At 38.4% G+C, this 23,355-nt stretch overlaps 1 protein-coding gene across 5 annotated transcripts in view; it reads right to left on the reverse strand.

Moving 5' to 3' along the window:
- The window catches only part of SORCS1 (sortilin related VPS10 domain containing receptor 1), a 583,838-nt gene that overhangs the window by 63,999 nt on the left and 496,484 nt on the right, over nucleotides 1-23,355 (reverse strand). For all 5 annotated transcript variants that reach the window (XM_032281559.1, XM_032281558.1, XM_032281560.1 and 2 more), the window contains exon 18: nucleotides 14,736-14,907. In XM_032281559.1, the coding sequence (XP_032137450.1) occupies nucleotides 14,736-14,907 (172 nt within the window). The remainder of the gene's footprint in view (nucleotides 1-14,735; nucleotides 14,908-23,355) is intronic.

The following is a 23,355-nucleotide window of genomic DNA, read 5'->3' on the forward strand; positions in this document are numbered from 1 at the left end:
TTTAATATGATGAAAAAGCTTTACCAGGATGCCTTAGGATTGTAAGTGCTAAGGGTGGGAATGGAAAGACTAAACTCATTGTTTGCAGACTGGTGCATAATCACTAACAAAAGTTTCATGATACATGCAGCCAAGATGAGCAAACTTCTCTTGGAAAATGAGTTGCTGGGTGGTACTAGGGTAAGCTCTGTCAACTCCTCGGGGCTGGGATGAGTCTTGTTAATGGCTGTATCCCCAGTGCCTTAATGTAATGCCTGCATCCCCAGTGCCTTAATGCAATGGGCTGTATCCCCAGTGCCTTAATGCAATGCCTGCAAATGATCCTTTTTCGTTCCATAAAATTTGAAAATTGCACATTTCTATTGTGTGTGTCAATATTCTTTCTTATATATTATCTCACGTGGATGTTAGAACACGTAGGAGATAGACAGGACAGATATTTATATTTGCTATATCAGAAAAATGAGCACAGAGGGGTTAAGTAAGATGCACAAAGTCATGCAGCTAGTTAGAGACCTACAAAAGGGTTTAAGATGATCTGTGGCTTGACTTGACCTATTCAGTTCAGTCCTCTTCAAATTTAATTGAAATTACTTGCAATATTTCTTTCAGACCAAGAGGAAGGTGGTAACAAAGATAAAGCATTATTTTCTTTTCTTGCTTGACTGTATTCATGACTTTGACTCTCTTTTCTTCTCTAACAATGATAAGTTGGCATTTACTCAATACTCTGCTTCTGTCTACCCGCTAGTAAAACAGTATCATGTTTAAGCCATAAAGAAGATAGAAAATATGAGAAACAATTTCTATTCACAATCAGTAGCCAGGAAAGTCTTGTGTATAATTAATTGAAAAATACTTCAATCTAATAAATCAAAAGAAATCATTTCTGAAACTAAATCCAGGCTGGCAAACATCAAGACTATTATAAAATTCTTTAGATCTAATGCTCTTTAGTCACATGTCTTAATACAGACACAGAACTGAGAAGACTAGTTCAAAAGAAGTGCCTGAGAAAGGCACAAAAACCACATGAAATCTACCTGATGATTTTATTCTCCAAGGGCATCGCTGACTTCTAGAATAGAAAAACAAATATATCAAATGGCCACCAGGAAGCCAAAATTAACCTGAGCAATGAAAGGTGTGTGAACCTATCAGTTCCTGTAACACAGATTCGGAGAAGAGTGGGAAAATAAATGCTATAGAAACTCAACACAGACAGGCTCAGTCCAGAAATGAGGCTCCAAGATGTCCCTTAAGGCATCAGAGACCCATTGCAGACTGAAATAGATTCTTATATCAGAGCTTGGTCCATGCAAGCCTGATAGGGGTCCCTGACTCAAGTTTCATCAACATTTTTCTTGGAAGAGAGCAAAAACTACACTGCAGAAAAATCACTAGCACAACCCATTTTTATTAAAAAATAAGCAACAAATAACACAGTAAATATACCATAAATCTGTGTGTGTTTGTGTGAGTATGGAGAAAGGTGATGGCAAAGGTAATACTGATTACCCTGGGAGAGGGGTGAAGTGAGGGGCAGGAAGGAATCAGCACGATTAAAAGAGAGGAGGAGTGAATGAGAGGAAATAAATATTCCTCCAAAGTTAAAAGGGGGTAGAGTACCATATAACACAAGGAACACTATAAAATACAACATTATACCTCTACTATTACTGTAAAAAAGCAGTGTAACATAGACTTTGTTTTGATTGATGATGGAATACAACCAAAGAATTTTTGTTATTTTTGTGTTCTTTTGACCACAAAGTAAGATTCTTCAAACATCATTAAGTGGCATTGAGTGACAGAAAAGAAACCAGATATTTCAGCTATTTCTTCGTCTGTTAGGCTGAGGTGGGAGGATCACCTGAGCCTAGGAAGTCAAGGCTGTAGTGAGCCATGATTTCTACACTGCACTCCAGCCTGAAAAACAGAGTGAAACACTCTCTCCTTAAAGAAAAAAAAAAGAAAAGGAAAAATTATTGCTCTACAAGATCCCCTAAGGGAGAGAGAACATTTCTTGAAAGCTTACTGTGTCAGAAATAATAGCAACTACTTTCCATATATTTTCTTTTTTCTTTTTCTTTTCTTATTTAATCTTTGTATTAGTCCATTTTCACACTGCTATAAAGAGCTGCCTGAGATTGGGAAATTTATAAAGAAAAGAGGTTTAATTGACTCACAGCTGCACATGGCTAGGGAAGGCCTCAGGAAACTTAAAATCATAGTGGAAGGGAAAGCAGACACACCTTACCAGGCAGCATGCCAAAGAGAGTAGGAGGAACTGTCAAACACTTATAAAACCATCAGATCTGTGAGAACTCACTCTCCACCATCAACACAGCATGGGGTAAACCACCGCTATGATCCAATCACCTCCCACCAGGTCCTTCCCTTGACACATGGGGATTTGGGGTATAGTTCAGGATGAGATTTGGGTGGGGACACAGAGCCAAACCATATCTATCTTCAACCCTAAAAGAACTCAGACCTGTTCAAATTTGCCTAGAGTCACAAGACTCATTTGAACCAGGCTGTTCTTAACTCCAAGTCCAGCACTCTCACAATGTGCTCACAGAAAACACTCAAATTACACTGTGGTGCTCATTCCCAGATGAGTGCTAAACAACGAATTCACTTATGTGTGAAACCAAAGAACTGTTTTAAGCTTCACTAACTACAATCCTTTAGAGGAATGCCAAACCAGTGTGGATCTACTTGAAAATGGTGATGTAAGATGGTCCCACTGTAATATGCCAGGCTCTGTAAAATACCCCAGAAGCTGCAAAATGTGCTTGTGAGGATTCCTGGTGGTGTGAATGCTTGACAAAGTATGAGATGACTCATCAGGAAAAAACTGTTGTAACTGTGTTGGACCTTCCCATGTGACATTTTTAATAGTAAACTGGGCTCTTCTAGAATAGGACAAAAGAGTCTAGGATAAAAGGCAGCTGCCCATGCCCTATCTTCTCTTCTCAAGTAAGTTATGTGTCCTCTCTGACCTCTCTTCCAGAAAGCTTCCTTGCCAGAGCAGCTGGGACAGGGTTCCCAGGATGTCCGGTTTGAATTATGCCCTATAGGCTTTTCTTCAGTTTCAAAACTGAGCTCTGGACAGCAACTCCAAGATGTCAAAATCCCTGCATAATTACAGAATACTGTCAGCCTTTTTCCTGTGCTTGTTCAAAAATGGTTTTCTAAAGCACATGTCTTTCTCCAAATGTGCAGACCTCCTGAGCTGCTCTGCAAGCAAAACCCACAGTGAACTTAGATGCTCTGACCTGGAGGATGAAGAATCGCCAGAGTGAAGAGGATGGTGCAGAGGGTTTTAAAATTTTTCTGGAGAACTCAGATCTGTCAAGGCCAGGAATGCCAGAGACCACACTTTGAACACACCAAATCATTTGCCTAGATTTATGACATTTCACATTTTCTAAGATGAAATGAAGATGGCTGATTTTTCGGGCCCTTCTATGAGGACTTAGATCCTTGGGACTTGCCTAACTAAATACCCCAATAATTCTGGATCTAATGCCCAGATCAAGACATTCTAATAGGAACATCACAAAGCAGTTCAATTCTTCCTTTGAAAATGGGAAATAGTACCATATATCTGACTCAACCCCAAATTTCCCTTTTATGTCTTCTGTACTTAGTATCTGGCTTAAAATGGAACAGAATGCATAAGGCAAGAGTAACACTTAGCTTGTATAAGCAGATAATGACTATAAGCTGGGGCCTCTGTACTCTGTCTAGATATTGTAGTGCAGAGAGGGGTTCAGGATCTTGACCCATTGCGCTTTGGAAGCACTTTTTAGATAATAAGGGACATTGCTATACTGTTACCACTGCACAGTGGCTAGAGGTTACATCAGCAGGCTCTGGCTGGAAAACTAGGGGGCTGCCAAATGACATAAATCTTATAAATGTTTTTGAATGACTTTTGAAATGTACTCATGAAGTAAAAACATTCAGCTACATAATCAGAAAGAAATTATATATATATTTTAAATTGTAGGAGGTTTCCTGTAGGAATAAATCTCTAGACAACCAGGTTTTCCTAGTAGTAAATTATGTAACAGAAATATGTTAGCTTTATTAGAAGGAAAAGAAAAGAGAAAAAAGGCATGGTATATTCATTGGGAAATGTAGAAATACATACAATGATGACAAAGAAAATTAAAATCACCCGTAATTATATCACCCACAGATTACACTGTTAACATATTGGTGAATACCATTTTAATCAATGTGCACATGGACACAAATACCACCCCTATAACACTGGAATCACTATACTGTTTTTAGCATCATGCAGTCAGCATGTTTAAACAGTTGAAATTTTTACACCTAGGATCATCTGATGGTCTTGGCCAAGTAATAAGACCTCTTCTATGAAATGGATATATGATCTCTTGCCCTGGAAGTCACTTCATCCCCGTTCTAAATTATTAGGTTGTTGTGAAATTTATTTTACAGAGGTGCTGCCTGTGAAGGAGATGCCCTACAAAAGTCAGGTGGCAACTGGGAATTAGAAGACCTAGTTTTATGTCCTTTGAAAACACTGTTTATTTGGGCCTCAATTTCTCTCCCCGTAAATTAAAGATGGGAAGACGTGACGATCCTAATTGTCACTTCCGAGTCAGATAATCTAATTTTTACAATTCTATTATTCTTGTCATTGGCATTATTGTGCATCCACACATATATATTCTAACGTCAATTGGAGCTGATGAGATAAGCTCAGATCTCACGTAATGAGGCAGAACTCATTCAAGTGCTGCTGTCATAAGGTGGAGACTTTCCATTGTAGACCAGCTTGAGGACTGAGCGGCCATGGAATAATGAATGGCAATGTGCAAAGCCAGAAGCCTGAGGAAGTTACGCACTCAGGCAAGGATCGTATGGTGTGATAAAGCCCTGATTCAGGGGTGGTGACCACCCATGTGGGTGAAGTGGGACATTAGTGTTGTCAGGGCCTAAAGCAAGCAGACTAGGAGATTGAAAATCCAAACTGAAGACTGTTTCATGAATCCAGCCTCTGGGATGTTTGCTGAACGCTCAGTAATGAGCCAGGTATTTCTCTCTACTTATCAAGTCAGACTAAAGTTCTTAGCAAACATCTTTTCTTTGAGACCCTAAAAAACAGCAATACTCTTGGATTAGTTTTGAGGAGAGAGAAAAGTGGAGCCTTGGAAAGTGTTGCTAACCAATGCAACTTGAACTTCAGACATTAGGTGTCTAGCTAAAGACAACCTATATTGCCTGCCTCATTTCCTTCAACAACAGCAAGCGAGAAGAAATGAAGTGACTCGATTATCTTGCTAGAGTCGAAGAGAATAAAGCTGAATGGAGTAAGGAAAAACACATGAGAAAGCCTCGTATCTCCATGGCTCAGTGAAATCAGCTTCTGCTCCTTTGTGTGGCAGGAGAAAACAGTTGAGGTGTCTATGTCAGAACTAAGCAGGCTTAGAAACTGATACCTGCCTCAACGTAACACTGCCTATTAACTCTTTGTGCTACCCCTAAAGGCTCCAAACAGCCTTTTCTCCAGATGAAAAAGTAGGTCAAATTCTGTCATGAATTCAGACAAGTGAGTATCTTGCAGAAATTTTTATCAACAGCCATCTTCTCTACCATCTGATGGCTGCCATCAGCCTACAATATTTATGAAGTGTTATTACACTCTGGGTAGTTTAATGCTCCCGTAAGTCTTTCAATGTACGTGAAATTACAGATCAGTGAAATCTGTCTAATGAGGACACAGTCCTCACATTTTGGAGTTAAATCTCACAAAAGTAATAATCATGAATTTTCCTTATTAAGTTTCAGTCTTTGTATGTAAATTGAAGTATTAAGACAATGAGATACAAAGTTTTAATTTTCGTCCCTTGCCTCAGATTTAATTTAAAAGTCTTAAATTATGCAGAGAATTGCATCTCTTTATTCTTACAGCTGTTTAAAACAGATTTAATTATCTTCCTCAACATGCAGACACTACTTCTGCCTACCAGTTTTCTCAAACAAATGCCTCCCAAATCAGTTTTGTTGAGTTCTTCAGACTGATTAGGCCCTTTGCCCTCTATCCTGTGCCTTCGGGTTCTTGCATTGGATTTCTCTTGGAAGCTGAGTTATCGTGTTGAAAGTCTATAGGCTCATTAGGTGCTCATTAGTGGTCCAGAGGACATCCATCTTGAGTGAGTCTCCAAGCACAGAGATGCCACCTCTCACTGCATGCTTGGATGTCAGTGCCAAACACCTTCGATCAGCTTCCTAAAAGTCAGGCATAGTTTGAAAATGTTTGGCATCTTACACTCAAGTTTATGGACTCCTCTACTCCTCTTCCAGTTGGTTCTTGGATTTTTCTTTCTTTTAAAGGTAATAATGATTCCTAATGCACTGTGTGTGTGTGCTTGCGTATGTGTGCACACACCTGTATTCTTCGTGCATCTGCCGCAATGAGTCTGGGATGGAAGTGACTGCTCCTTTGGTTGTGCTACTAATGAAGGTTCTGTCATGAGGATACACTTGGAGAGAACCCTAAACGCAGGAAATGAGGCAGGGGTGGTGCCGGTGACATTGAAATTTTTCATTGACCTCAACATAGTTACGTATGTCTCTGAGTAATACATCAGGTGAACCAATCTGTGGGATTTTGGAGGAGTTGTGTTTATGGAGGCATTTCTGTCATCGAGGTTTTGAGGGTGACCTCATATGCTATTTGCAGGAAAGAATTCCATTTCTTTCACATATCAAATCTGTGATATTATGGCTTGAGTACATACTACTGTATATGAAGTTGCAAACTAGTATCAGTGCACCTAGCCTTTGATTATTTTCTGTCAATAAGAAGTTCTCCTCTTTGCTCTGGTTTTAGCAATGTTTTCATTGATATTCTCATGCTAGAATTAGGACATGTACTAGGAAAGGATTAAGGAAGAGGTTTAGATTTCAGATGAAGACTTTACCATGTTTTGACTGTTTTTCAAATGTTAAGAGTCTTTTCCTTTTGAGTTTTATCTCTATGCTTCTTGGAGAAGCCTATGCAAATCCACATACATTTTTTGAGTTTCTATCAATGTATCAGGCACATTGTGCAGAGATGTCAGAACTGCAATCAGGAGTGACATGAATTTTACCTTAAAGATATGTATAGTTTCCTGGGGAATTCCAGAAATAGTATTACAATAATAATGCAATAAATTATTGCATTATAATTTCTTATATTCATATAATTTATTATTAATCTTTTTGTTTCCAATTGCTGTAAGATCCTAGGCGCTTTCTACTTCATTTTATTTAAAACTCAATATAACAGAGGTCCTAATTAACCCAAAACATATATTTCCACAAACTAAAGTCCATTAATGAATGAAAAGTACATGACATATAACTGGCACTTAGTAAAATATTTGTCAAAGAACAAATAAACACAGATATCTATTTGCTGAGACAGTTGATTCCTCAGGTCTCTAGTACTTTAGATGAAATGCAGAGGAGATAGAGATTACATGGAAGGGTTTTTATGCAAGCAAATGGGACAAAGAAAAGAGGCTTAGATCAGTCCCTAATGCAACCTCGACCCATAAAAGGGAGACAAGACTGTAGGAGAAAGTTGAGGCGTGAGTTAACATGGATAGAGGCACAAGCTTTGGTACTCAAATGACAAAAGTATTGTAACAACTTGGGGAGGTAAAATCTTTTGCCCTCTCTGCATTAATCATACTGTAATGTCATATCAGAACCTAGCAGGGACCTCTAAGTTTTTTTGGTACCTGGAGGACTTGTTGTTTTACAGGCATCAGAAACAGGACTTTAACATCCCTGTTTTTATAAAGAAATGGTACTAGAAATGGGGCAAGAGTCAGACACTATTTTCAAAGTAAATTTAGAAGCATCAAATTCAAATAAGAAATGTACTCATATAAATTTTGAGGAGAACAAAGACACCATGTATTCCACTAGGGGCACATGCCAGGGATTTTTTGTTTTTGTTTTAGATTTAATTTTAAAATATTATGGCCTAATTTATACCCAAGCCTCTAGAGAAACACATGTATTCTAAATTCCTTGGGTGCTGCATTCATATCCTGTGTTTTTGCAATATTCTTTAGAATAGATAAAACAGTGTCAGGCATACCAAACATTCAACAAAGGCACCATTTTCCAAAGACGGGAAACCCAGAGAGGATTTAGCATCTGTCTTTCCTGAATGAAACGTTCTGCCACAAAGGGATCCCAAACCATTAATATTCTCAGAGAAGCCAGAAGGAACGTTTTGGTACATTTATTGATTAGTGTCTAAGAATGTAAGAGCCACAGGCCAGACTGGCCTGGCCTTTGATGATTTGGCCTTTTCTTTCTACTCCTTGATCTTTGTGACTACTTAGAATCCCAGCCATGGGTTTCTACAAAGGCTTCAGAGTTATGTGAAGCTCTTCCTTAGAAAATGGTTCCTTCACCATAGAGAAGCAACAGAAAGACAAGATACCACAGTTCCTGGATTAGACTCTAGACTCTTATAGTTAGCAGTTGTGTGATCTCAGGTAAGCTACTTGCCTTTTTGTGCCTCAGCTGTGCCATCTTATAAAATGACAATAACGGTAACACCTACTTGCATAGAGCTGCTGTAAGATTTACTTAAGATAATTCATGAAAACACTCACAAACTGGAACAGTGGTACTCAATAAATGCTGGATAACCACATTATTATCATTGTGTCGAGTGTCAATTCTACCCAACTTTTCAGAGATAATCTGTGTCTCTTCATTCTGCATTGCCAATCACGTGCACCTTCTGTGCCTACATATGTAATCCAGAAGGAGGTCATGAAGAAACTGAGGGTTTTTCTGCAAGGAGAAGTCTGAAACATTAGCACAGCATCCCACAATCACATGTGAGGTCTCTAAGGCCTCCTGATATGAAGAAGGTGATCTTGGCTCAGTGCTCTGCAGCAGGAGAAAAGAGCGTCAAGAGGCCAGATCTGACAGCTGGAGGCAGCAGATTTCATCCCTGCTATTGAAGCTTTGCCCACTCAAGTGGAATGAACTGACTTGTTATCTTTTTTCCCTTCTTGTGCCCAGAAGGCATGAATTCACACATCTTGGAACCAGATTCCCCAATCTGTTCCCACAACACTCAACCCAGTTTGAGATGCCTGGTGATGATCTTCGTTACATGGAAAGCAGAGTTGAACAGATGAGAGCCAGGCCTCTCTGAAGTGTGTTCTCTATCATTTGCACAAAGGTTGGAGCTGACCAGAAGTGAAAGTTCTTGTTTCAGATCTTCCTATACTGTGTTCTTAGAAATGGAAAAACTTTCGGAACTCTGCCTTAGTATAAACATCTGCCACTTCAAAAGATGATACCCTCTGGGTATCATGATCGGGTCCCTCATGTCTCTGGGAAGAGAACCTTCACATTCACCAGGCAGGTAAACACAGGGTGGAAGTTGGCCCTAAGAGTACCAGAAACGTTTTTCTTAACTTTCCTTTTTTGCCCAAAGACCTAAGTATAAAGTACTATATTTTATATGGATTTCCAAAATGATTTTTAAGTAAGCTTTTTGTTGAGTAAAATATACATTAAAAACGTACAAATCACTAAACATACAACTTCTCGTGCCTGTAAATCCCAGCACTTTGGGAGGCCGAAGTGGGTGGATCAACATGAGGTCAGGAGTTCAAGACCAGCCTGACCAACATGGTGAAACCCCATCTCTACTAAAAATACAAAAATTAGCTGGCGTGGTGGTGGGCGCCTGTAATCCCAGTTACTCGGGAGGCTGAGGCAAGAGAATCCCTTGAACCTGGGAGGCAGATGTTACAGTAAGCCCAGATCATGCCACTTGCACTCCAGCTTGACAAAGGTAGACTCTACCTTGACAAAGGTAGACTCCATATCGAAAAATAATAAAATAAAGTTAGTATAATTATAAAGAAATGTATTAGTATAGTTTCTTTTTACTTAATGAGTTTTGGTTGCTGCTTTAAAAAAGTCTTTGCATAACGCAAGGTCATGAAGATACTCTTCTGTGTTTTCTTTTAGAAATGTTAGTATTAGCTTTCAAATTTTGATGGAAAATCCAGTTATAATTATGTTTGTATATTATGTGAGGTAAAAATTCATGTATTTCCATATGGATATTCAACACTGTAGCATCCATTTATTGAAAGGATTATAATTTATCCACTGTACGGCAGCGTCTCATTTGTCATAGTGTGTTTGTGTATATATAAAATATACGCATATGTATATATACATATGTTTCTTGACTCTCCATTATCTTCCTTGTTCAGCTTGTGTATGTAATATATATATGCGGTAATGTCAGTCATCCAAGTTTGTGGGTCACCTTCAAAATTACCTGTGCTATTCTTCGGGTCTTGACATTTTGTGTAAATATTATCATATTATCAATTTTAATACATAAAATATGCTGTAGAATTTTATACAGATTGCTTTGAATTCAAGTAAATATGAAGACAACTGATGTATTTTTATAACACTGAGTCTTCCAATCCATGGTCAGGGTGTATCCCTCCATTCATTTAGGTTTTTCTCAAAATTTATTTCCAAATGTGTTGTTTTCTGGGTAGCACTATTGAAAGTAAGATTTTAGATTTGAGTATAAATATTCATTGTATTTTGATGCTATTATAAATTTTACACACACACACAATTTTCTACTTGTTTTGAGGATTTATATGTCCAGGTATTAAGATTTACCCTAATTCTAGTGAAAACATAATGTGTTTGAACTTAGTCATTAACATAGGTTTGAAATTCACACCAAGGGAACAAAATAGAGTGCCTAGAAATGGAGCCACACATAAACAATCAATTGATTTATACAAAGGCTCATAGCAATTCAGTGTGAAATGAAAAGGCTTTCAATAGTACTGGGACAATTGGGTATGAATGTGGATGAAATATAGAAACCTGAAACAGTTCTATTCAAGATGAATCATGCATATCAATGTGAAGCCTAAAGAGAAATCTTGGGGTATGACTTTTTTTCACAATGTTGGTTTAGGTAAAGACTTCTTAAGCCTGAAAAAAAGCACTGAAGTGACAAAACTCACTAATTTTCAAGATGTAATTACTGATAATACTTGAGTATATAGCTACCATTTAAAAATTTTAATTTTAATGTGTTCGAGACAGGGTCTCCCTCTGTCAGCCAGGCTGGAGTGCAGTGGCGTGATTATGGTTCACTGTAGCTTTGAACTCCTGGGCTCAAGCGATTTTCTCACCTTAGCCTCCCAAGTGGCTGGGACCACAGATACACGACACCACGCCTGGCAACTTTTTAAAAACTATTTTTATTTTTTTGGTACTTGCCCAAGCTGTTCTCAAACTTCTGGACTCAAATGATCCTCCCACTTTGGCCTCGCAAAAAGTTGGGATTCTCCACATCACACTTCTATCTACCATTTCATACTTTTTTCTATTTGTCTCAACTGTAGTATGTTCTTTTTTTCTCTTTTACCTACCTAACTTTGGATTAATGAAACCCTTTTAAAGTTACTGCAATTACCTGTCAGCAGCTTGATGATAAGATTCTCTTACTACTCTTTCAGTTGTTACTCTAGATGCTGAAGCACACATTCTGGATATGTTGGAGTCTAATATAAGTTAGAACTTTTTGTGTGTGTGTGTGTGAGTGTGTGTGAGACAGAGTCTCACTCTGTCACTCAGGCTGGAGTGCAGACACCGCGTGGGGTTGGAGCCCCAGAGCCTGCCCCTGCATACTCCCCTAGAGGTTTGAGCAGTGGGGCACTGAAGAAGGGAGCCACACCCCCATCACATGCCAGCGAGGGGGACAAGGGAACATTTCCCATGTTGATATCTCCATTACTGTTTATCTAACAAACCATTTGTGTTTTCTGCAGCACTTCAAAGATGTCATTCCATTTTCTTCTGGGCTTTTTAAACACTTTTTGATTTTAGACTTCAGCAGTTCGAATGTTAATAGCTAAGTGATTTTTCTTTGCATATATTCTTCTTGAGTTTGCTGATTCTGTTAAATCTGTGAGTTAATATGATGATATCTTTCATGAGGCTTAGAAAATTCTCAGCCTTTATCCTTTCAAAAATGACTATGGTTCCTTATCTCTCTCTTCTCCTTCTGGGGCTACAATTGCAGCTGTGATAGACCTTTTTACCATTTTCCATTTGTCTCTTATTATTTTTCTCCATATTCTATTTCTTTCTTTTATGCTCTAGATAATATATTTCCTGCTGTCCTTTCTTTCATTTAACCTCTATCACATGTGTTCAATCTGCTGTAAACCTAAGTTTCTAATATCAGTTATCATATCTTTATTTTTACAACTTCTATTTTGTATTTCTTATTGATTATTGCTCTGGGGTTCAATTGTCCACATCTTCTTACATTCATGAACATATTAATAATTGTTATTTTACAGGACATCTTAAATAAACACTGTTTCATGCAACTGTTGTTCTTTTCTGGTTTGTTTTCCCCCTTGGTCTTGTTTCTTGACATACCTCGATTTTTTTAAATGTCCAGCATTTTATATGAAAAATAATAGGTAAAGCTCTGGTTTATGTTATTTTCCACTAAAGAAGGTTTACTTTGGTTTCTAACAATCATTTCAGAATTGAAGAGAATCACTTTAAGCGATTCAGAGACTGAAGTGATTTCAGATTGTATTTCTGGGTGCACAGGGCCCGTTCTAATTCAGGTTTGCCTTTACTCCTACAATAGAGATTTCCAGAAGTACCACAAACAAAGTCTTAAAGATCGTTCACCAGGGTCCTCTTCCTTGATGGGTCTTGAATTCAAATTTTTATCTCCCCAAAGGGTAATACTTCTAAAAACTCATTTCCTGTATTACTTAAGTATCATGAAATACCTCAGGGAGTAAAAAGGTCCTAGATATGTGCTGCTTCCCTGTGCTTTCCTTCTCTCTGGGATATGACCTCATCAGCCCCAGTTTTGGAATATCCCCAAAGTCCATTTTTTATCTCCCAAGCCTTGTGAATCTATTAACACCTGTTTAGCCAACACTTTCTACTTGGCCTTGTACTGGAAATCTGAAATCCATACCTCTTCTATAGCATGTCATATGAATTGGTAAAGTTCTTGAAAGGAAAATACAGCATAAAATGTTGGACCCACCACAGTGATTTTCCCATCTCTTACGAAAAGAGTTTTAGTATCTCAATCCTCTTCATAGTTCTCTCAGCACCTAGCTCTCCTTTTCCTCCTCCTCATTTTTCTTCTTCCCTCTCTCTGTCTGTCTCACTTGCTCTAAATATATATGCAAATATTTGGTTTACTGCACGCTAATCTCTCATAGCCTCAAACAGAAATCCCCAAAGATTTATTTACGTGAAATGTGAGCAACTCCAATTTGCTTAAATTGGCCTGTATCTTTCTAGTTCTAACTGAAGACTTTTTGGGCACCTTAGTATTTTGAATACTATGGATATAATTGAAGGCACTCACTAAGGAGATAATCAGGAAAGGCATATTGGGTTATAGCAGTGGTTCTGTAAATGGCCCTTGGACCAGGGACATGCACAGCATTTGAGTTGGAATTTCAAATTCATTGTTTCAGTTATTTTTCTTATGAGAACTAAAATACTAAAAATTTTCATCAAACCTGACAAAGATTATAACTGCTTCATCTTTCCACCTTCATGCCACACTCCAGAGCCTCCAACTTCTCTATGCCCCTAGCCTTCATTGTTTTTGTTTTTCTTGATGCATGATGCACAACCTGTGAACTTGTTATAAATGTATATTCTTGGGGCCTACTCCAACCTACTGAACCAGAATCTTTAAGGATGTGACCAAGAAAACTCTGTTTCCACATGTTCTCCAGGTGATTTTCTTACACATGGTAAAAACTGAGGGTCACTGAACTATCAGCAGAGGAAGTTGAAGTCAATGTTATACATTTTAATCCTGGTGTCATTAGCCCTTAAAATCCCTTCATACTCACAGGGCTTTACACAATGGTAACCATATATTAAGTACCCAGAAAATGTGATTGAGGATAAGACTGCTTGGTTTAATAATTGAGATGATTTAAGTATTTATCCTTTAGAGACCATCTTCCTCATTTACAAGATGACAGAATTCCTGTGTCTATTCTAAAATATGTAAGATAAATTTCATCTTATCCACCATCTAAATATACATTTCAGACAATCATAATCTGGCAAATAATAATTTGTTTTTAGTGATATGCCTGAGGTGCTATAAAATACAAACTCTTAACTGCCAAAGAAATTACACTCAGTTATGTTTAGATTGGCCTCAGTGCTATATGAAAGACCATCATGTTGCCCTTGGAAAAGACGACCCTGCAGGCTGAGAGAGGATGAAAGTATTCGCATCTCTTAGGTTAGCTGAGTATGCATGTGTATTAAATTATTTCAGGAATATTATTTATGTACTCTGAGAAAATGGATTTTGCTAAAAGTGCCAGTAAGGCAAGGTTAAATGCAACAGATTCTCCAAAAGTAAGAGATTAAGTATGAATGAAGAACAACTTGTGGCGAAATGTCAGTAATTAAAGAAATAGATCAGGAAGGTGAAGTGATAACAAAAACTAAGAAACCAGAAGTAAAATAAAAACATTTTTAAATAGCATCTAAAATTGAGAAAGTTGAAAAAGATACGTAAGCTAAACTGTGGTCTATTAAGAAAAATCACTGGCCCTAGAAAGTAGGGGGGAGATAGGAAGCAGTCCTACCTCTTCTAACTGCACCATGAGAGTAACGTTGTGTCCTTGTTCCGCTGTTAGCTTTCCATCAGCTGTGACTATCCGCAGGCCCCGCGGGGCTTTCCCTGGGCACTTCTGGGGTTTGGCAGTGTACTGTTCCCTTACTCCATCAGTGCAATTATTGGAAACCACCTTCCTGTACCTAAATGGAAAAAAGCTCAAGTCATAAACCAGCTCATTGTAATGTGAATCATTCCCACATTTTTAAATTAGACAAAGTGCCTAGCCCTGAGGACCACGAGTAAGCACCTAACCATCTTTCATGCTACTATGAGGAGTAGCGTTAATTCATATAAAGCGCTCAACAGAGAGATAATCACGGTCACTCATTGTATTTATTACTAGCATTTTAGTTGACTTTTATGCATCTATTAAATCAATGAATCACTTCATTTTGGAGTTGTGGGAAATACACAGAAATAGAAGATATAGCCCTTACTCTCACTAGGTTTATGAGAGAGTTGGAGAGACATAAACAGCTAATCTAGGAGATAATTCAAAAGCCATATAATTAAGGACTAGAATAAGTAATATTACAAAGGAATTTATAATTCAGAGAAAGAATAGGTTATGATGGATATATGACTCAACATTCATAGATCTCATAGAGACTGCTACAGTAATGGTATAGCACAGAAAACACTGGCTAAATTTGATATTTCTACTCAATATTTCACGAGAGATTATATGGGTTAAATGATCAAACCTCACATTAAAGAGATTTCAGCTTTTGCAGATTGATCTCTCTTGCTTATTTCTTTTAGTTTTAACAGGAAAAAAATTATTCTGCAAAATCAACCTATATAATTATTCAGATTCATAGTAAATTAAAATTTGCAATTTTAGGATGACAAAGCTTTAAGATTTTTTTTTTCTTTTCTTTTTTTTTTGAAACAGAGTCTCACTCTGTCGCCTAGGCTGGAGTACAGTGGTGAATCTTGGCTCACTGCAACCTCCGCTTCCCAGGTTCAAGCGATTCTCCCGTCTCAGCCTCCTGAGTAGCTAGGATTACTGGTGTGTGCTGTCACACCCAGCTAATTTTTAAAAATTATTTTTAGTAGAGACATGATTTCACCATGTTGGCCAGACTGCTCTCGAACGTCTAATTTGTGATCCACCCACCTCGGTCTCCCAATGTGCTGGGATTACAGGCATGTACCACGGTGCCCAGACAACCTTTAAGATTTTTGAGGTTCAGTGTTATCTAGCCATTATCATTTTATACTGTTGGGTCTGGAGCAACCACTTTATATATGTATATATTTGATTCCCCAAGTTTACTTGCCTAAATGAGAATGAGAAGCAATCAAAGAATCCAAATGAGAAGCAATCAAAGCTTACTTTCCACTCTTCTAGACCAGAGATCAGAAAAATGTTTGCATGAAGAGCCAGATAGTAATGTTTCAGTTTTGCAGTCTTTGTAGACTCTGTCACAACTACTTAACTCTGCACTTATTGTATGAAAGTGAACACAGACAACACATAAAAGAATGTATGCACCTGAATTCCAGAAAACCTTTACTTACAAAACTGACATAGTTTTCCAATGCATTTAAGTCTAGCGAATGCCATTTCTTCTGCAGGGAGGTCAAAGGAGACCCTGTCTAGAAAAGTGCTTTGAACACTATGGATCATTACAATGTCAATTATTAATGCTTAGATCATTTCATATGTTAAATGTAAGAATTAAATGGGTTAATGTACACAGAGTATTTAAAAGTATTCTAATACTTAGCAAGTGCTCACAAAATATTACTGATTATTTCTATTTAATATTATTACTATTTCTCTTCTCTGTTCAAAACCTTCATGGACTTCATATGACCTTAGGGTAAGTTGTAAATTCTGTAATCCTGGGCATAAGGCCCTCTATTTTTTTTTTTTTTTTTTTTTTGAGATGGAGTTTCACTTGTTGCCCAGGCTGGAGTACAATGGTGTGATCTCAGCTCACCACAACCTCCGCCTCCTGGGTTCAAGTGATTCTCCTGCCTCAGCCTCCTGAGTAGCTGGGATTATAGGCATGAGCCACCACGCCCGGCTAATTTTGTATTTTTAGTGGAGACAGGGTTTCTCCATGTTGGTCAGGCTGTTCTCAAACTCCCAACCTCAGGTGATCCACCTGCCTCGGCTTCCCAAAGTGCTGGGATTATAGGGGCGAGCCACCATGCCCAGCCTCTACTAGCTAATTTTATTCTGTTCTCCTGGACTCTTTCTTCCTCATAAGCCCATGTCCATTCTCTTTTAAATCATCTTTAGAGTACTTCTGTTTTTCTCTCTCTTTCTGCTTCAATGTTCCCCTGCATGCCCTATCAGCTCCCTAAAATTTACCCACCCTTTAAGGTACTGCTGATTTCCTGTCTTCTCTAACATAGTTTCCCTGAATATAATAGTAAAACGGCAGGAATTTCATAGAGAGTGCTTACTATGTCCTAATTATTGTGCTAAGTTCTTTACATACATTAACTCATTTATCTTCAAAAATATCCATAATAAGGAAGATGCTGTAATGATTCCCAATAAACAGATGGAGGAATTGAGATTTCTAGGTGCCAACTAGTTTTCTCAAGATCAAACAGCCAGGACCCGAGACAATTTGTCTCTAGAACACGCCTCCTCTTTAATACTGCACTATACTGTGGCTTTAAATGGAGTAAGATTATCCCTCCTCTAAATCCTTGAAGGACTCCTTATGATTTACTTGATAGGAATTCTTCGTACCTTGTATGATTTTCTTCCTGGTGTGACTGTGTGAACTTCAAGTTCCTTGAGGGCCTCCTTGTGTTTCAGATATATAAGGCTGGTAATCAGAAGGTCCATACTGGTAACTAGACCAGTTCAAATGTGAAGCTATCTGCATAGCAATTGGTTATTACATCCAAGAATCTCACGAACCCAGCTATGCTGATCCCTTCCTTAGAGTACTTGCTTCTCACAATTTAGCAACCTATGGGTTAACACCTCAGCACATGAGGGCGTCTCCAAAACTCTGCTCCAGAAATAAGGTCACTGCCCATTATGGTTGATCATTGTTATGCCTAAGGAATTTGAACATCATTCCATCTGATTTTTTGTTTTATTGAGACAGTCTCGCTCTGTTACCCAGGCTTTACTTGGCTCACGGCAGCTTTATCTTGGCTTACTATGGCTTCCACCTTGTGGGTTCAAGCAATTCTCTTGCCTCAGCCACCTAAGTAGCTGGGATTAGAGGTATGTGCCACCACAAATGGCTAATTTTTGTATTTTTAGCAGATATGGCATTTCACCATGTTGGCCAGGCTGGCCTCAAACTCCTGGCTTCAAGTAATCCGCCCACCTCAGCTTCCCAAAGTGCTGGGATTAAAGACATGAGCTACCACACCCAGCCTCATCTGATAATTTTTAAGAAATCCTTTGCTTATGAGTGTACCTATATTAAAAGAGAAAATAAAGGCAGGTGAGAGAAAGAAGGAAATAAAAAACAAAATGCAGGCACTGGAGAATGATAGCATTCTGGTACCAGCAATGTAGCAAGAAAAATGACCAGTGATGCCACCCAGGCTAATTGTGGCATCTCAGTTTGTTTCACCATGCATCACAGACTGCCTACAGGCTCTACACAAACGGAAGTCAGGTTATGACTTTTAATCACTCAGCATCCAAGCACATCTGTGACTCTCTCTTGTTGAGCAGCTAGAGGAGCATTGGCTTACCATCACCACTAGCATCACCAGCTAGAGAACATTCTTCTGTTTGTCACTGTTCTGATCAATCATTACCTTACACTTTCCTGAATCCTGCAATAACAAGAGTTCTGCTTAAATCCAAAGCACGAATCTATCCCCCTGGGACTCTGCCACAGAGAAGACTGTTGGTAATTTTTTTAAATGCTCATTAAAAATCATTCTGAAACCATTTTATTTCCTGTTTGAAAACGGCATCGCATTAGCCTACCAGACCTGTCCCTGAAATTTAGAAGAAAATTGTGCCGTAATACAGAGTTCATTTACTCAAGTAAGCACACACCTGCTTTTTGCATTACAGAATGGTTCTATTTTCATCCCGGCAGCTGTCCTCGAGTCTGAGTTACATAAATGAATAATGCATTTAATATGTTATTAAATGGGGCTGCTACCTCCGTAATAACAAGGCAACTTATGATTATGTTGGACCTGCGCTCTGAATATTACTGGGATGCATTTAGTTGGTAAAGCATTTTTCAATCTGCCAAGAAGAAAAGTGCTTTGTAATGACAAGGGAGTCTTTGTACAATTACTGAAAAGGAAACATTCTGCAAATGTGCCTTTGATATTACTGATGGCTCATCAGTAGATAGGAGCTTATTACTCCACCCCAATTTCAGCTATTCTCTTCATTCCTATCTTGATATACCTCTGTCACACTTTCCTTTTTGCCCCTACCCTCTTTGATTTTGCTTCTGTGCTACCTGGAAGTCTTAAAAAAGATGAAGGCTATATTTTTCTTTGTGAAAGTAAAACTGGACGAAAGCATTAAAAGTCTTTGTAATCTGTGACTTTTCAATTTAGTAGGTTTTTTTTTTTGACATTTTGAGGTGGTGATGGCCAAATACAGATGTTTATGAGTATTCAGTATATGTTGGGGTGACAGTATATTCTAGCTTAGAAGATCTCAACCCTGTCTACCCTTTAGTATCAGTTGGGGATCCTTTTAACATAGACGAATATCCAGGCTCTGTAACCAGAAATGCTAATTTAATTGAGAATCATGAGGATCAGTTTGTTTTTGTTTTTAAGTTCCCTGGTGGTGCTAGTTTGCAGCCAAGGTTAAAGGCTACTGACATTTAAAAAGTCAAAAAACAATAGATGTTGATGTGGATGTGGTGAAAATGGAACACTTATATATGGCTAGTAGGAATGTAAATTAGTACAAAGTAGCACAATGTCTATGGAAAACAGAATGGAGATTTATTAAAGAACTAAAATTAGCTCTACTATTCAATCCAACAATCCCACTACTGGGTATCTACCAAAAGGAAAAGAAGTCATTATATCAAAAAGACACCTGCACAATTCACAATTGCAAAGATATGGAACCAATTTAAGTGTCCATCAGCTGATGAGCAGATAAAGAAAATGTGGTATAGATACCCTGTGGAATACTATTCAGTCATAAAAAAAGAATGAAATAATGTATTTTGCAGCAACTTGGATGGAGCTGGAGGCCATCATTCTATGTGAAGTAACTCAGGGATAGAAAATCAAATGCCACATTTTCTTACTTGTAAGTGGGAGCTAAGCTATGGGTACACAAAGACATAGACAGTAGAATAATGAACTTTGGAGACTTACAAAGGGTGAGGGAAGAAGGAGGGTGAGAGATTTTAAAAAACTACATATTGGGTCCAATGTATGCTACTTGGGTGACAGAGGCACTAACATCTCACCTTCATTACTACACAATCTATCCATGTAACCCAAAACACTGGTACTCCAAAAGCTTTTGAAATTACACACACACACACACACACACACACTCTCACACAACATATATATATATATATATATATATATATATATATATATATATATATACACATATGTTATATATCCCAAAAATGGATAACATTTTGTGTGTGTGTGTGTGTGTGTGTGTGTGTTTCAAGAAAATAAATGAACACCACTGACTTGAAGGTTAAAACTAGTGTTGTGGAACCAAATTGTCTGAGTTTAAATTCATGCTCTTAACTCCATGAATTCGGGCAGTTTTACCCATCCGCTCTCAAATCTTTGCCTCTAAATTCGGGATAATTGTGGAATTTTTTCCTAAAGTTCTTGGGAAGATCAAAGGAGACAATGCATTGAAAAAGGCTTACCACAGAGTTTGGCACATTTAGAACTTAGTAAATATTAAAATATCAAAAGTTACGAAAAGGTATTTACGTATCAAATATTAACTTGCTATTACATTTCAAGTTCCTCCCAAAATAAAAGTGGCCTTCTTATTGCCAAGATCATCTTAAGATCAAATCCAGTTATGTCAATTCCTTTCTTAAGATCATCCAAAATTTCCCATGGGTTTATTCTGAAGCGTAAAGTTCAGGTTTAAAGTAGAGATCCACAACCTGATCTCGATGCATTTTTCTAGCATCAGCTCATTCCATGGCCTGACATGCCCCCTGAGACAGGCCATTGTGTCTACTAAATGCCTTCTTTTACTTGTGCTGTTCATTCTGCCTGGGATGCTGTTTCCTACTGTCAAACTTATTCGACTCATTCTTTTAAAAAATCAGCTTCAAAATCATGCTTTTTGTGAAACTGCCTCTTCCCTTTTGTCACAGTAGTTATCACATGTAACCAAGGTGAAACTGGAACTCTAGGTCTTCTTGTACCCCAGGGGTGTTATTGTCATTAAGCAACAGTGTTCCTTATTTGCACTCACAATAAGCAAAACATCAATAGTTTAATTTCTTGGCTTGTGCTATGTGCATTTGCTTTCAAGGGAAAATCCTACCTTGTTACCATGATACTGGACTTAATGAAGCAGGAAATGAAGGAAGACTTGGGGATGGAGAAGGGGGCTAGTTCTGGGTAGAGTGTGTGGCTAAGACTTAAAAATATTCCACATCTACCACCTTAGCAATGTCGGTGTGCAATGACAAAACAGCTATATGTGTATGTTCGTATGTGTTTGTTTTTTGAAATGGAGTCTCGTCCTGTCGCCTAGGCTGGAGTGTAATGGAACGATCTTGGCTCACTGCAACCTCCAACTCCTGGGTTCAAGCGATTCTCCTGCCTCAGCCTTCTGAGTAGCTGGGAATACAGGCATGTGCCACCATACCCAGCTATTTTTGTATCTTTTTAGTAGAGACGGGATTTCACCATATTGGTCAGGCTAGTTTCAAACTCCTGACTTCATGATCCACCCGCCCTGGCCTTCCAAAGTGCTGGGACTACAGTGTGAGCCACCACACCTGGCCCATGTGTGTAAACTAAAAGGGCTATGTAACTATAGATTTCCAACATGAAGATACAGGGCTACAATGGCATGGCTTAACAATTAGGGTAGAGAGAGATTCTTCTACCCCTGCATCCAGAGAAACTGCTTCTGAAAAAGTAGTCCTGGTGGTGGCCTAGATTTCCTGATCTCCAGTGAATAGAGATTATACCAGACTTGAGGCTGACAGACCTCATTGGTAGCTGTACATTAACCATTGTGACTCTTCATCAGTAGACACAGGCAGCCCAGAAATGGCCATTATTCTTTAACTGGGATCCCATGTGACAAGGTATGCTCAGGGGTGGCAGTGTTTCCACATACCAACAATAATCTCTACGTAGCAACCATGACATCAGCCATCAGGAAGAAGAGAGCTCCATTGCTGGCTAAACAGGTTTTCCAAGTTTCTCTCTTTAAGGCAACAGCTCTTTGGACTATTTCCCTCCACTGAGTGAAGAGAACTAGGGATTAGGGGACAGTGATAAGACAGAAGACTAGGTAGAAAGAAGAAAGCTTCTCTTGCATTATACAGGATGGAGTCACACGTCATTTAATTTGAATAGTATGAGGAATGTAACTTCATTTTGGACATGAGCTTAATGAAATGGGACATATGGCCACACACACTTCACTAAATCACTTAATATCAAGAATCATATTGCTTGAGAATGGCTCACAGAATCCACTATCTAGGTGCACCAGTTGTACAACTAAGTTATATGAATTTGTTTTCTATCTTTTGAGCACCTGCAGTCCAAGGAATTCTAATACTGAATCCTTTCAACTGGTCATGGAAATGTCAAAGCTTGAAGGGGCCCCCAAGATCATCCAATGTTATCTCTTTGTTTTTCACATAAGGAAAAGGAAACACAGTTTAGAGAGTTGCACATTACACAGGGGATGACTGGCAGGTCTGCGACTCTGGACTAGGTTTGGTGTTCTCTTGCCACTGTGCCATAACACCGGGATAAGAACTGTGAATGCCGGTGCCATTGAGGTGGGCAAGAATCACCATGTGAGAATGTAGGTCTCCACGTATGTACACTCATATTCACCTTTCTCTTCATTTCCCAACCCCAATGTCATCCATGAAACGATGGAAAACCTCATTTAAGAAAGGTGCTCTGAAGAGTCAACTCTGTAGCAACAAAAAATTATTGAGTGTCTGCTGTGAGTCTGTATGGTTCTTGGCTATGAAAACAGCTACACAGGCCCCTGTAGTGATGAGTCTGTAAATAATGCAAGTGATTTCCTTTCTGTGGACTTTAAACACATGCACCGCTTTTAGGACCAACTATTCTCCTTGATGCACACTGAAAAATATCCTTGAGAGGAGATCAGACCAAACATCAAAACCCCCACAAGGCACCCAAAGCAGAATCACCTGGAAAAGACCAAAGCCCCCGAAGACACTGGGAATCGCAAATCCAGGAAATGGCAGGTTAGCAGAACATTTTATGGCTTATGTAGAGAGGAAGTTTTCAAATTTCATTTTTAATTGATATTCATTATACATATTTATAAAGTACAGTGTGATGTTTAGATACATATATAAATTATGTAATGATTAAATCCATCACATCCATCACCTCACACATTTATCCTTTCTTTCTGGTGAGAATATTCAAATTTCTCT

This window comes from Sapajus apella, unplaced genomic scaffold (assembly GCF_009761245.1).
Source record: "Sapajus apella isolate SASKATOON/1434 unplaced genomic scaffold, GSC_monkey_1.0 scaffold13, whole genome shotgun sequence".
NCBI lineage: Eukaryota > Metazoa > Chordata > Mammalia > Primates > Cebidae > Sapajus > Sapajus apella.